Source organism: Anoplopoma fimbria, chromosome 18, assembly GCF_027596085.1.
Source record: "Anoplopoma fimbria isolate UVic2021 breed Golden Eagle Sablefish chromosome 18, Afim_UVic_2022, whole genome shotgun sequence".
Taxonomy (NCBI): Eukaryota; Metazoa; Chordata; class Actinopteri; order Perciformes; family Anoplopomatidae; genus Anoplopoma; species Anoplopoma fimbria.
In genome coordinates this window covers 19,942,751-19,958,763 of record NC_072466.1, presented here as the reverse complement: position 1 = coordinate 19,958,763, position 16,013 = coordinate 19,942,751, and the positions used below count along the sequence as shown (strand labels likewise).

The 16,013-nt window shown below is 43.2% G+C and overlaps 1 protein-coding gene across 1 annotated transcript in view; it reads left to right on the top strand.

Moving 5' to 3' along the window:
• The window catches only part of LOC129107408 (forkhead box protein N3-like), a 58,759-nt gene that overhangs the window by 16,387 nt on the left and 26,359 nt on the right, over positions 1–16,013 (top strand). The window contains 2 exon segments of the mRNA XM_054618890.1: positions 10,572–10,665; positions 10,668–11,170. Of these exon segments, the coding sequence (XP_054474865.1) occupies positions 10,590–10,665; positions 10,668–11,170 (579 nt within the window). The 5' untranslated portion in view covers positions 10,572–10,589.

Below are 16,013 nucleotides of genomic sequence, written 5' to 3'. Positions count from 1 at the left end.
GTGTGTGTGTGTGAGAGAGAGATCAGAGCTTCTCCTTGTGTTGTTAACATAGCCTGATGCACATGCTTTCAGCTGTGAGCCTGCCCCACATAGCTCACGGCTGGAGACCAGTTTTCGGTACTTGCATGTTTTGATACTGCAAGCTGTGGACACATTTTGGTTTGGTACCAAGAAAAGTACTGATGCTTTGGGACACAGCACTAAACAGAATACTATTTTTTTTTTTTTTTTTTTAAGTTTGTATTCTTAACATGCGTATGTAGAGCAGATGCATAATTGAATTTTCAGTATTGTGCAAGGATTCAGATAAAAAATAAGACTGATAAGACTGATATACCAAAAAATGTTAATAAGTTCTGCATGTATTATTTAACTGGATAAAACGTGCAGATTAACCTCTCAGTAAGGTGCTGATACATGCCATGTAGAGAGCAGCCTTTCCCTTACTAGTGTGATTCCTCATGTCACTTTTCCTTTTTTTTTTTTTTTTTGGTCTGTTTTTGCAAGTTGGTAAACAGTCTGAATTTAGTTTTGTCAGCATTCAGAACACGTTTGAGTTGACATAAGGTATCTTGTGCAGTGTTAAAAACAGCTTGTAGGAGTGGGAGGGAGGAGTGAAGGATGTAAGCAGAGTTGTATCATCAGCAGAAGCGCTGTAAGTATCGTCAGCAAAGGCAGGCCGGATAGGACAAACTGCTGCCTCACCCTCTTGTCCTTCTCTTTGCACTTTTCTAATCCAACTTTCTCCTCTCAACCAGAACATATTTGTTCTGTTTCACCTCTGTCTGCCAAAGGTGATCTAATAAACTGTGCGGTCTTTATTTGCTTTCTCAACCAAACATCGGGCGGTTGGATCACAAACTTCTCTCGCTGGAGTTTGAGCTCATTTGCTTATTGATTCCAATCTAACATTACGGCCAAATTTGCACAAGGCTCAAAGAGCTGAGCGAGTCGGAGCAGCCAGAGAGGGCGGACCTTTGGAACTGGACAGGCTCTTCCAGTGGTTGTTGCCATGTTTTCTTTTTTTGTCGGGACAAACTGTCGGCCAGTGACTGAGAGCCTGAGCTGCTGTTTGTTAAAGATAAGTGGAAAAGCCAGAGGGGTAAGAGACAGAGGGAGACAGAGAGGGAGCCCTGCTTCATTTTTTTGTTTGTTTTTTGACTGCAGGACATCCAGCTGAAAAACACTCACCAACTCAAAGCTTCATCCACCACACCCCCCCTCAATGTGGGGGTCCCAATAGACCCCCCTCTAAACAGTTCACCCAGCCTTCCTCCTTGCAGTTCCCTGACCCACACCCCCCCCTGTCCGCCCGCTATCAAAGCTCTGTTGGCTGTGCACCGGGCCGCTTTGATATCGTATAGTGTTTCTGGCAATCTCTCTCTCTTTCCTTCTCTCACTCTCTCTCTCTGTCTGCCTCTCTCCTTTTACCACAATATTGTAAAAGAGCACAGAGCGCCAACAGGGACCTGCTCACTGTCAAAGAGAAAAAGACAGGGAGGCCTTAGAGGGAGAGCGGGAGCGTCTGGGTGAGGGAGGAGAGGAGGAAAAGGTGGGAGGGTGTTTTTTTTTTTTTTTTTTAGGTTCAGCTTCCAACATGTGTTTGTAACTAAAGTTAAAAAAGAAAGGTAACAGGTGTAGTGTACTCGCCTTGTGTTACAATGATTTAAATTACTGTTGGTCCCAAGTCTAATTACTACTATTTTGATAAGACAATTTAACCTTAACCAATATTTGTAAAGTAAATGTGCAGCAGGCTACTCTTGCGAGTACTGTTCATGCAGAGGTGTTTTAAAAAGTAAGGTTTTAGCAGAAATACATGTGTGAAGCAGTGAGCATACCACTGGATTAATGGGACTTGGATTAAACTGCACGAGTGTGTGATTTAATTCTCTGCTCAGGTAGATATTACTCCTCTATATCTTTAAATAGTGAATTAATTTGTACTTGTATAGCACCTTTTTATTCTTCCGACCAGTCAAAGTGCTTTAACACCACATTATGTCATTAACCCATTCACACCCATTCATACACTGATGACATCCTCTACCATGGAAGGGGCCACCATCCATCGGGGTTAGTTAACCATTCAAACTGACTGAACTTGTTTGATGATATATGAATGTTCTGAATCCCATGTTTTGCACCTTTAAAAACCGCACCCATTGACCGCTTTTTTATTATTCATTCACCTTGGAGGCATGCCAGAAAAACAATGTTTTGTTCATGAATGCAAGGTAGCACAGGTTGAGTAATTGACATACCAATGATCATTTTGGGGATGATGTACTTCTTTAAATAAAAACACAAAAATATTTTTTCGTGTTAAAGTATGCAGCTAGAGCTGAGAGTGATTAGCAGTTGCTCCCATAGGCTGTGCCTGCAGTGTATTAATGTTAGTTAGTTCTGATGGGCAGGTGGCACCTTCATGGTAGCCCTTGTCATCAGTGTATGAATGCCTGTGAATGGGTGAATGATGACATGTAGTGTTAAAGCGCTTTGAGTGATCGTAGGACTAGAAAAGCGTGATACAAGAACAGTCCATTTACCATTTAACCATTTAGCTTAGCTTAAAATTAGCTAGCCTGACTCTCTCCGGAGTTCAAAAGAAGATCAACCAACACTTTTAAAGCGCACTAAAACACAAAATGTATCTTGCTTGTTTTACACAAATTAAACTCTTAACAATGAAATGTTTTGGTTCAAAGGGGAGTTGTGCAAAAACAAACCTATCAAATTGTAATATTTACATTTCAGGTAAAGGTACTCATCAGATTGGCACTGAAAAGAAAACGAATGCGTGTATTATAAAATGTCGAACTCTTCTATTCGGCAATCAGCTGATGGCTTCATGAGAGGATACTCACCGCTCTGTTGGTCTTGTTGAAGTGCACAAACACGGCCCAAAGTAATTAAATGCTTCAAGAGGGTTCTGTTTCTCTCTCTAACAAATGATCTTCAGTGCCGTACACCCTGCGGCTCGCAAGAGCACGTTAACTAGACACCAGCCGGGAGTTTCATCGGGCCTTTTGGCTACATTTGTCATTTTAACCGGCAACAGCAATGATCTGCCTGCAGAACCTGCAAATTGCATGTGTCGTACATTAATTGGTCTCTGCTGAAGGAGAGTCACATGATTTAATGATAGCTTCGTTAGCCTCTTAGCTTATCAGATCTGGGTATTGTAGCAGATTTGAATTAAAAAACTAAATCCCACCCTGTCTTTCTAACACAAACAACACACGTTGATCGCCACAACAGGACCGCGCACTGACTTGACCTAGAGGGAGTGACTGAGAAAATAAGGGACTGACCGAGTGAGCAACCAAGCAAGTAGGAAACTGAGTGAGCGTGCACCAACGTGTGATTGCATGTGGGGTGTCACGGCCACTACCATGGAAGACTGGAGCCCTGTGCCTGGGCTGTTTTTAAGCTTCACCTGACACACACACACACACATACACACACACAACCTGCAATCCACCGAGGGACCTCCAGGCTGCACCCTCACATAAGTCACCTTCAAGTGTCCACATTCGCAACCTCAGTTTGCCTTTTGTGTGTCTGCGTGTGTGTGTGTGTGTGTGCTGAGTCTGATTGTTCCCCGTCCTCAGAGAGCGAGGATGAGCGTGACTTCATGATCGCTGGCTGCTGATGAATCATACCAAACTTACTGGGTGTTTGCCTGATGCAAATGTCTGTTTGCCTTGCTGGTTAGCCTACTTTGGAGGCTGCGTGTGTTGTCTTGAATTATTCACTGGCAATATTTGATTTTCTTGCACCATACATCACATGTGTCCTTTCTGAGCTTTTGCTTAGCTTAGTTGCTGTGTGTACATTCGCTTCACTTTTGGTAAAGCAGTACACTGCTGTTCTTTACAGCGTAAGCAGTGGCCTCATTGATGTGTTCTGTGCTCTCATTTTTCAATGTGAAAGTTCTGGGACTCGGTTCCCCTAAATATACTGTATATTATGTGCCTATTATCTGCTTAGTTGGTTTGCCAATAGACAGAGTGGCAGTGTTTATCCTCTAGCAGGACAGACTCTGAACTCCGACTTAGATATTTAAGGCACAAAGCAAGAGCCATGACCCATTTTAACTTAAGCCCCAATATTTAAGTTTATTGTAACCTTTACATCACAGCTATGATGGATTTTGTGCTTTGAACCATGTAGAGCAACATCTTACAACTGTCTTTATCATCAAGTAATCTCTAATTTATTTCCTCATTAATCAATGGATTGTTTATAGACTATAATATTCTACTAAAAAGTAAAAAGAAGAAAAAAAAACTTCCTACCACTAGCTCAAAAAAATCATCTTTAAAAATACTTATTCCCAACAAAAATGTTTCACCTAAGCAAATATTTACATAAAAATACATTAATTTCCTAATCATTTCAATTGTGTTTTATTATGCAAATAGATGCCATAACAACTTCAAAAGATAAACCAATGTTGACGGTTTACTTTCGAGCCTTGCCGTCAATTATAGTTCCCATAAAATAATAAGGCTGAATAATGATTAGATAAATGATCATGTAGATGTGAATCTGCAGGTCAGACACTAAACAATTGGAATCATCCAAGAAAATTGCTATCGGTGCATCTTTAGTCCAAAACCTGAATTTTTTTAGTAACGTGACAAAAAATAGAGAAATACAGGCTGCTGTTTGAATGTCTGTTTTTCAAGATTAAAGCAATCCAGTGTTACTCTGGTGAAATGCCGTCCTCTGCACAGACCAAATCAGTCCTCGGAGGAATAGGCAGAGAAAGCCTGTGTGTTTGAGTATGTGTGAATGCGTGCATGTTTATATTTTTGCATGTGTGCGTGTGCGACTGTGTAAGTTGCCCAGCAGCCAGGACCGAGGGGTCAGGAGCAGTCCTCTGGGACACCATGACCCCTGACCTCTATTCCATAACTCTTTGCTGCTGTGGATGATATAAAAGGAAGACACGGTCAGACCTCATTGGATGTGATTGGTCCTGCTCTGCTTCCTTAAAGCCCCCTGGAATCCTGACATTTGTGGTTAGGGAAAAGCAGGAAATACAGAAGGGGGGGAAACAATTCCATGGGCTGAAAAATGGAGAACATCACAAGGCTTCCTACAGCCAGTGTTGACATATATGTAGCAGAAGTTATTATTTCCTTCTCTCTGAGAGTTCTCATTTTCTCCTTCTCTCTGTTGGTCTTCCTCTCCCCTTCTATCCATCCAGCCAATGTGTAGGAGGGATAAAGGTCGTCCTTTTGTCATCAAAACTCCAGATTAGTTTTGCCTCGGTGCATCTGACTCTCTGCTTTATCACTGTGGCCAGAGGAGCCACAAGGTTCGGCTCACCCCTCTGCAAAGTAATAACTCCTACCAGCTGCTATTGCATTCTTCGCTGCTATCTCCTACACTACTATTACTACTCCATTCTGGGGTAGGGGGATTATTTTCATGGCACCGGCTTTATTGGGCTGTATAGTGAAGACTGACAGGAAAGCGAGGAGCAGGAGGATGTGACATGCAACACATGACACGAGCTGCGATCAGATCGACAAAGTTGTAATAGTTGCCTCTGTCCACCGAGGCTCAGAGCAGAACATAAATGTGCTGCTGACATATGCATGTCATAAGCCTATCTTGGTTTTATTTTAATATTTCTGTATTGATGTGGGTTTGGAGGGCTCTGTAACTTGATGACTTGGGGATTTCTCTGAAAGTCAGTTTGGCTAATATTACTCCAGTGCAAGACAGTGAAATGAAATACATTATTGAAATCTTTCTTCTGGCTTCGGCACACAAAACGCCCTCACGTCAGACAGAGAGAGCTGCCAACAGGGGAATAAAGATCTAGTGAGGATTACGTAAATGTGGCATGTGATTTAGTATCTGCAGGAGCATGAATGCAGTGTAAAATGATTACACCGTCAATTAGAGCACATGAATTATCATACAGCCTCCCCAGTCTCAGAGGAGTTTGTTAACCTTCTCCTCTCCATGTAAACACTGGTGGCCTCTGCATGCATGTTACAAAGGCTTCAGAGAGTTCGGAGCTGGCCAGAGGTCAGCAGGGACACATAGAAATCAACGGCAAAAACAAACACATATTCTGGGTTCGCGTTAAATCTCGTCCATTTCAGTCGTCTCTAAATCTCAAAAACAAAGTTACCATCTCCTTTTAATGAAATTTGAATGTTTATTGCAGAAGAAGTATCTGAGACAACCTCTAATCTGTGGTTGGATCATGTTAATTGGTCCACTATTAGCTCTTGAATCTGCAATAGCACTGTGTCTCTTTCCCTTTCATTCTTCTATGCAGACGACAACATAGTGTATTGATCCAAAACAAATTTCCTTTTAATAGCGCATCATTGTTACCTGAGGCTGGATATGACTGGAACCAAGCAGCACACTGAGGACGAGTCAAGGACCTTTCATTTAGTCTATATCTTTTAAGTCATGCAGAGGCAAACCAAGTTCTTGCTAAATTATTTGTTGAGAAGATGAATGTGCAAATCTTGCATAGGTGTACTAGCCCTGACTATATCTGCCACCAGCATGTCTTAAGCTCATTAATGAACATTTTATATCTTGTTTGTTTAATTCGTACAATAATCAAAGTGTTAAAATGACAAGTTGTGATTTTAAGGGGGTTACCTACCAGACTATTTCTTAGCCAGGTGCAGTCACTCCCTGTCATGTCCTCATTGTGAGGTTGCCAGGCAACCCGTGGAGACTCTGGTAGGCCAACTGGCTGCTGTTGCTGGCTCCACACAGTACACACATGAGAGTGAGTGCTATGGATCTGCTCATCTAACTGAAAGCGGCTAAGTCCATTTCCTAAAATGTTGAATTATTCCTTTACCTTTAAAGCCAACACTGTGTGCTTTGGATGTAATCATGAGGGGGGCTTAGCATGCATGTCAACAGATCCATCTCCATGACAACTTTGCATCCATCTGCAGATGAAGACCATGAGATGTGGTTGAAACCTCTGGAAAAAAAGTACTTAGTGGACCTAGAGTCAGAATTGTTATGTCAAAGTCAATTAAATAGTACCTGTGCCAAAGTTACTTCTTCAAAATGATTGATTTGTCCGACCAAAGTTTGATAATACAGCAATTTAAAACAGCAAACACTGAGACGTTGAAAGCAGAAAATGTGCGATGCTTTTGCTCTATAAATCACTTAAACAAATAAACGATTTTCAAACTGTTGTAGAATATAATTCTCTGCTGTCATTTATAATACTGCCACTGAATAGAGGGCTGTGTCGCTTGTGGAGACTGAGGAAGTTTGAATGTTCAACACAGTCGCCACGGTAATTTCCAGCCATTGTTACCTGTCAGAGCCTTATGAAAGCTATATTCATGGCAGGCATAATAATAGGAACGATCTGACTTAAGTATACCACCAACCTCTAAACGGGAAAAGTCATTTACTCTAATTGAGTGGTGTCTTTTTAAGTCCACGTTATCGGAGTGCAAACAGAGCCGGTGTGGTGCCGGAGTCACAGAGGGAACAGAGAAACACCGTGCAGATTACAGCTGCTTTACACCACACTGCTACGCACAGGCACTTGGATGGAGACTGTACTTATATGCAGATAGTGGCAGAGTGCACTCACGTTCTGATGCAAACACATACAAATGCGAGGGGACACACACACACACACACACACACACACACACACACACACACACACACATGCACACGCTAAGACAAATCTGAACATGCCAAACAGAGACAAACACAAATCAAAACAAAGCATGCAAACACAAAACGAGATCCAGAGAATGAAGACGACAGAAAGAATAACACAGTCCCATCTGTCAAACAAATGTGAGGATGCTTCTCACGCACACGCACAAGCACTGACAACACACACACACACACACACACAGCAGGCATAATTTAGTCTGAACTGGAGCGATATCTGCCTTTGTCCTTTAGCAGTTGGTCCTGAGGGGCCGCTGTAGAAGTTGCGTGGAAGTTTGTTTGAGCTGAGCAAGTGTGTTAAGCTTTATGAGAGCCCACGGAGACATGGTGACACACACACACACACACACACACACACACACACACACACACACACATACATATGCATCTACTCATAGACACACTCAGGCACGAGGCTTGGGCGGCAGCTCACACTGGCCCCAACCAACAGTAAGGAGTTTGTTGTCATAGCAACAGTAAAATGAGATGACTTTACTGTCAGCCGTAATGTTTCACGGCCCCCTTGCCGCTATGGCAACATAACAAGGCAGAGAGAGGAGAGAGAGAGAGAGAGAGAGAGAGTATACTGATGTACAACATTATAACATTGATTTATAACATTGTACCAAACATAGGTTATCTGTTTACTTTTTTTTGGTGAATGTAATATTTATTATGCTTGCTATGTTTTATATATAAGATATTGTTTATATTGTTTTACTTCAATGATTTGTACTTTTGTTTTGTGGATGTAGTCTTAATATATATATATATAGAGATAGAGAGAGAGAGAGAGAGAGAGTACTGATGTACAACTTTTCAGATCAGTGATTTATAACATTGTACCAAACATAGGTTATCTGTTTACTGATAATTTAATTTGATAACTAATTAACTGATAATAAGTTGTGTAATATTTATATTGTATGTTTTTATAAGATATTGTCTTAATGATTTGTACATTTGTTTTGTGGATGTAGTCTTAATATATATATATGGATAGAGAGAGAGATAGAGATAGAGAGAGAGAGAGAGAGAGAGAGAGAGAGAGAGAGAGAGAGAGAGAGAGAGAGAGAGAGAGAGAGAGAGAGAGAGAGAGAGAGAGAGAGAGAGAGAGAGAGAGAGAGAGAGAGCATCACCACAGCCATCGCTGCGTTCCAGCGGACTCCCAACACTTGTCAGAGACATGGGCTCTTTCTCAGTGTGCACACAAATACAGAGTCGCGCTATTTTCAGCTGCGGCGTTATTGTCACCGGGTGCAATTTGAATTCATTACGCTCAATGTCAATATTGGTGCAACTACGGCTCACCTCAGACAGGTACGGCGTGTTGAAGGAGCGCTCGCGCTGTCAGGAAGTGTGAGGAGTGAAGTGGAGGAGTAGAGGAGTGGAAGATGAAAGACCCAGAGCGTTTGTGGGATGAAGCAGCGGGGTGACTACACGCAGCCATACATCCCATATCTATATTTAGCTCGGTCCTTCCTCTACAGTCCCTCAGCAACGTGAAGCGGAGTTATCACCGGTAGAGAAACGAAAAGACGGAGAGAGGTGGAGGAACAGACAGGAGCCGAGTTGTTTTGCTCTGTTGCCATGGTGACAACGCGACCGGAGCTGTAGCGAACTGACAGCAGTCACGGCACAGCGGGTTGCCATGGGTGACAGCTGTCAGTCAAACGCGCAGAGTGAGGGGACAGATCGGCCGATGATCACCTTGGATTAGAGAGCAAGAGCACCGCACAGGGGCCACACATATCTGGGTTTAATCCCAATGTCCCAGAGGCGTGTGTGTGTGTGTGTGTGTGTGTGTGTGTGTGTGTGTGTGTGTGTGTGTGTGTGTGTGTGTGTGTGTGCATGCTTTTCGTTTTGCAACTTTTCTGTATGGATTTTTTGCCAGAATTTGTGTGTGCGTGCAAATTTGGTTTTGTGTTGTCGCTCTGTGTCCAGACTGTGAAACATTCACAGGGTGAGTGGAACAGATTACACTTAGCTGTAGCTGCTGCCTGGGTCCTTCCCACAGCTGTGTGTGTGTGTGTGCTGGAGGACAATCAAAAGGCCCGGCTGTGATCCTTCTGATTGTGGTGTCACACTCAGACCCATTCCCCTTCAATTACCACACTTTCGATTACCAGCGTCTAACGAGCGCAGCGTCACTCTTATGTCAGGAGAATTATGGTCTGATTAGAACAGGGATGGGGGTTTGAACACGCTGAGTTGTTTCTCGCTTTCTTCTCTTGGCAAATCTCCCGATTCGTGGTCATCTCTGGTCACCTGCTGTGGAACTAAGTCCGAACCATTGGACGCTTTTGCAATGTTGTTAATCCATTGGTTAAATTCTGCAATCATCCGTAGCTCCAACCCTGACACTCTTCTCCTGGCGTAGAGATGTCGAAGCACCGGAGTCATCTCTGTGACCCTACAACCGTTAGACCTTTAACAGTATTCACATGTTATGACAGCAACTCCGTGTAAAGTCAATACTTTGCTGGTACTCTAGTAATTAGAGGGTAGTTGTACAAGGCACGATTTCCTCAACCAATGAAGCACTAAATTTGCCATTCCAGTCAGAAGGGAACGGAGAGCCCCAGAGAAAAATCATGATGTATACTTTTCCCCTCAGATCTAACACAGCCTAATTGGGAATGTGGTCAAAATCTCATTGCGTGTCTCCACCCTTTGGCCTTTAACAAGAATTAAGGCTTTATGTGAGAAGCCAACTGAATTTCACAAGCTGACCTCGTTTCTTTTTTTCTCCTTTTTCTCTTTCCTCCTTCTCTCCTTCCCTACGCTCTCCTTTGCATCCCTCCTCCCCCTCTGCCTCCTCGTTTCCTCCCCATGCCTCCTCTCTCTGCTGTCTTCCTCTCCAGGAGTGAGCCCTGGGCTGGATGGGACCAACCATGCCCCCCAGTAAGAAGGCCCAGAGCCCCAGCAGTGGAGCCAGTGCCTCGCAGGGCATGAGCCGCCGTACCGGCAGGGGGACGCCGCCACAGCAGCATCCGAGGCGGAGGCGGCGGACCTTTCCCTGTCCCTGTCCGCCTCCTTCTCCAAGGCCGAGGACGAGGAGCTCACCAGCCTCTCCTGGCTCCACGAGAGCACCGACCTCCTCAACAGCTTCAGCCACTCGGGGCTGCGTAGCGTCTCCCCACTGCAGGACCCTGACGGTCAGCATCCCCGCTCGCCTTCGTCCTCGTCTCCCTCCCCGGACGACCCCCTGCTCGGCGACGCGCACTCGGCGTACGACTTGGCCGCAGGCGCCAACAGGAAACCGCCGTACTCCTTCAGCTGCCTGATCTTCATGGCCATCGAAGACGCGCCAAATAAGCGTCTGCCGGTGAAGGATATCTACGGCTGGATCCTGGAGCACTTCCCTTACTTTGCTAGCGCCCCCACTGGCTGGAAGAACTCAGTGCGCCACAATCTGTCGCTCAACAAGTGCTTCAAGAAGGTGGATAAAGACCGGAGCCAGGTAAAGACACCAGCAGTTGTGTACAGCAATGTTGGATAATGTTTTAATGTTTTCTTTCCATCGAGCTAAGGGCTGGTATCTACTTTTACTTTGTGATTACCAAATAAAGTAATACTGACATTTATCCCCAAAAAACATGATCCCACTCTTTTACAGATAATTTATTATTTTACCATATTTTCTGACCTAATCAGGAAAATTCTGATTAGCTTAAGACATTAGATTACTTGTGACCTAAATGCATCCATGTTTCCCTTAAAGTAAAGGGCAGAATCAATGTGGTGAGCAGGCTACAATTTATCTGCTGGAGTCACTAATGTTCATTCTGTGATTTAGCCAAACAGGAATTTCTGACAGAATAGCTGACAGATTTCTGTGCAATCGGCCAAAGATTGTAATGTCATGAAAAGGCTGCGCTGTATTGTGTAAACATTTAAAAGAGGACTGCTTTTTTGCCATAAAAGGAGTATGGAGTTTGTCTGTGGATGAATAATGTAGCGTTAGCTGGATTAGTTTCTAGCACCAAACATTCTGGCTACAGTAGAACACTGACCAACAGGTAACGCTAGCAGCTAGTACTTTTATAAATCAATGGGCCTCACGCCAGATGCCCTCGTATGAACGGATTGGTTCTTAAGACTCTAGTGGGAGTGGTTTAAGAGAATTTGCTGCATTCACCAATATTTTCATAATTTTTCTCTTACAAACACAATTTTCTGGTCGTCCAGAGCTGCGCAGGAGTCACGTGACATTCCTCTGCTGTTTTCCCAGATGCATATTTCACTAATGTTTACTTTAATACTAGTTTTCAGATTGAAACCGTAATTACACTTAAAAATTGTGTGGACATTATCCTGTGTGACTATGCAATTCAAAATGACAGGCTAATATGATTCTAAATGTATTCATATAGCCAAAGATATTACCAGTCATTTACATTGGCTATTGAAGCTAATCGTAAAGCGCCTCAATATGAACATCTGAAATGATTCAACCCCTTACTGTGCAGTCATCTGTGGCCTTGCTGTGGCGAGACGTTTTTCATTTCGAACCATTTCCTCTTTACTTCAGTGACACTCCGACCCTCAGGTGACACAGCATTAACAGCTTTCTCTATTTGTTCCCAGGTCCCTTAATTCTGCTGCTGACGCTATTAAATATCACAGACTTTCCTTTATGGATCTCTGAAAGCAGGACTTCATATAGGACATATGGGGCAGGACACGTAGCTTTATATGGTGTTGTTGGGGAGGTAATAATGCTGGTGTTCAATTCTCATGAACGCACAGGTGCATTCATCACGTTTACCCTGCTCATTTACAGTTTTGTTTAGTTAGGAGCGTTTGATGAATCTGACGTGGCTCATTCATACGAGCGCCAAAAAATTAAGAGAAAGTTATGATAAGGATTACAAAATATTCTTGCATGAGGTCCAATGTTTTAAGATCAGTTCAGGGCTGAGCAGCAGCTTATCAGCATGTCAACTAGGGTTAACTTGGGCAGCAAAGGTGGAAACTGAGTAGCAGTCCTCACTAGATATAAGGCCACTTTTGATGTAAAAATGATTTGATTATTAAGCAGTTTCAAGTAATTAAGCTATTATCTCACACAGTATATGAGCTATTTTACATGGTTTTCTAGACTCACATGAACTCTTTGTAGTTGTCTTCCAAGTAAAATATGAAATAAAATACTGATCAAATATTTGTCAGAGGCACAATTATTACTCATCCATAGGATTCTATGATTTTCCAAAAGTTCTTATTTATTTGGGGTAATCAAATCAAAATGAATTATGTCTAATATAATTTGCCTATTTCCTTCATAATTTTATTATCATAGTTTATGAGTGTACGGGTGGTTTATTTTGTACTTTTTGGCAATTTTGACCCCCACCCTGACACTCCCTCCCACAACACTGAGTCAGGTATAAAATATTTCAAATGATGCCCAGTCCCAATCCAAACCAATGCGAGGATTTTCTTAATCCCTTTACATATGGTGAACACAGGACGCGGCCCGTTGCTCCCTCCATCACGTGTGGTTTTTAACTGGATTCACAGCCAGACGATTATCAGCGGTTTGCAGGCATATCCAACTTGAAGTCAAACATATTCTGTATTTTGTCTACAGCTGTACCAGATTCGGCCTTATCAATAGTTGATGATCTCTGCTTTCATAGTTCTCTTTCACTCAGACGTTCTGCGCTTCCCCAGTGGGAACAGCATTTCTCCTTTGATTTAAGTCTTGATACAGTCTTTTAGACTGGCTTTCCTATCCAGATTTTACTCCATTAAATACTTGGGGTAAATGGGAATGAATCCCTCACTCAATTAGCGCTAAATTAATACTGGAGGATTTAATAACACGGATGCCAGCAGACTTTAGATTTCGTCTTGCCCGAGGGTGTTGGGGGTGGGGGACAAACAGCGAGGATCAATGCTGGCTGTTGGTGTTTAGTTTATAGAGATTATACTGGAGGATGTGGGAGCTCTGGATGCTCTCCCTGACACGCATGTGAACCTGAACCCTTCCTTTGGAGGGAGGTGTGTGTGTGTGTGTGTGTGTGTGTGTGTGTGTGTGTGTGTGTGTGTGTGTGTGTGTGTGTGTGTGTGTGTGTGTGTGTGTGTGTGTGTGTGTGTGTGTGTGTGTGTGTGTGTGTGTGTGTGTGTGTGTTGTATGTGCACACACTCTCACGCTATGCTGTCATCTGGCCCTTGACTACAACGGTTACCGTTTCTCTTGTATACATATCTCCATAGTAACTAGGTTGCAGTTGACATAAAAGTATGCTGTTGCTGTAGCAACGGGAAAACTGATTTGGCTTGACTGACTTAGGCGTATGTGTGTGTGTGAGAGAGAGAGAGAGAGAGAGCACTAAGGTACTGAGTGGGGGAGAATGAGTGTATGTCCTCATTATGTGTTATATGCACATATGCACTTGTGTGTGTGTGTGTGTATGTCTGTGTGTGCATGTGTGTGTGGAGCAGCATGTGTAGAGGTGATTTTGGCAAGGACAGCCTGTCTTGTCTTCCTGTCACTGCACACCATTTAAGACAGCACGCTAATTAACCCTTCAAACCTATTCCCTTCTCTCTCTCCCGCACTCCCGCACACACGTACCTCCAAACACGCACGGGGCATGTCTGACATACAAACAAACAAACAAGTGCACACATATACACACACACGCTCTTGAGTATGCATGGATGCGTTAAAGGACTCAACACACACATGCGCGAGCTGTGTGTCGGTGTAGAAATGAGGGCACATCTCTGCAGACTCCTACTCTACCTGCCAAGCGCCGCGCTTTATCTGAAGCAGCAATTACAGAATCTCTGTAATTTCAGTCCGACTCCGCCATTCAGAGCTTTTCACTGAGAATATCTGCATGTGAATACTCTTTTTTTTTTTTTTTTTTTCTTCCTTTCTCCCTGCTTTGCTTTTTCCTTTACCTGTTTACGTCTCTTTTGAATGGAGCATGCAATTACGGGGTCTGAGATATTTTTCCTTTATGTTGCATTATACTCAGCGCTTGTGTTGAAAATGAAGGAAGACGAGGGGATTTGGTTAAGGGGAGGTCAAGTAATCGCTATGAGTGACAGATGGAGAAACACATGGAGAGAGAGAGAGGGAGAGGCAGAAGCAGGGAGACATGGCTTACTGTGAACGCACCAAATCATATTTCCATCAATTTACAGAGGTGGAGATTAATATGACAGCGGCCTATTTGTTCCAGTGACTGTATTTCTGGGTCATATCCAGGCAGATGACAAGATGGGGACTAGTTTAGAAATAAGCCTGCTTCGCCGTTAGTGTGTGCGTGCTGGAGAGCGTGAGAGAGCGTGTGCGTCCCGCGGTTGCCATGGCTTTGTTTACAAACAGGATTCTTCGCTGTGCTGAATGACATGCCTTTAATGACAAGTGTTGTTGCCCTCAGACTTCTGGATCAGTGCTGAAGATCAGTGTTGTAACAGCACAGCAAACACACACACACACACACACACACACACACACACACACACACACACACACACACACACACACGCTCCTCAAAGCCTCTTATGAAATCACAGCAGAGACAACAGGCAGTTTTGTAATCTAAGGCTCACGATGAAGTCTCTCAGTGTTGCACTTTAGCGTGTCACCTCTAACCTAACCTCAGACGAGAGGCGCCCTTGATTCCTTTACTCTTCCACTCAGAGCGTTATGAACTGTGGCATCTGGAGTGAGCTTGGATGTGTCACCCCGAGGGTTTTTTTTCTTTTTTTTTTTAATGCTCATTTATTAGCAGGTCACTGGCACTGATGTATCTGCAAAAGTGAATATCATTGTACTGTGTTCTCTGAAAATCACAAACACATGATATTTCTTTGGGTTTCATTTTCTCATTGTATCGATTTTAAGTGTGCATGTGGAAGAACACTACACACAGGGGGGGGTTTCAGACTGTTGTTTTTGTCATGAATAGTTTCTTTTTTAAAAAACAAAGTTGATTTTTCCAAGCTTTCACACTGCAAATAAAGGCATCAACCAATCATGTTGCGCAGAAAGGACATGTTCAAAATTGTAACTTTGTACAACAACACGGCAGCTCAATAGCTCGAAACAAGACAGCAAAGTGTATTACTCCTTTCAACCTTGACAAAGGCAGCGCTGACCAGACCCTCTCCTTCTATTTTTGTATTTCACAATAAAAGCATAGACATATAAGCGACGTAATTGTTTACCAGAGGAAACTCAAATTCACTCAGAGCATTTTGCTAAAAAGGCAACTCAATAAAATAGCTCACATTAGCTTAGGCTATAAACAGTTATCCTCAGACAGATTGCCAGACGCTGC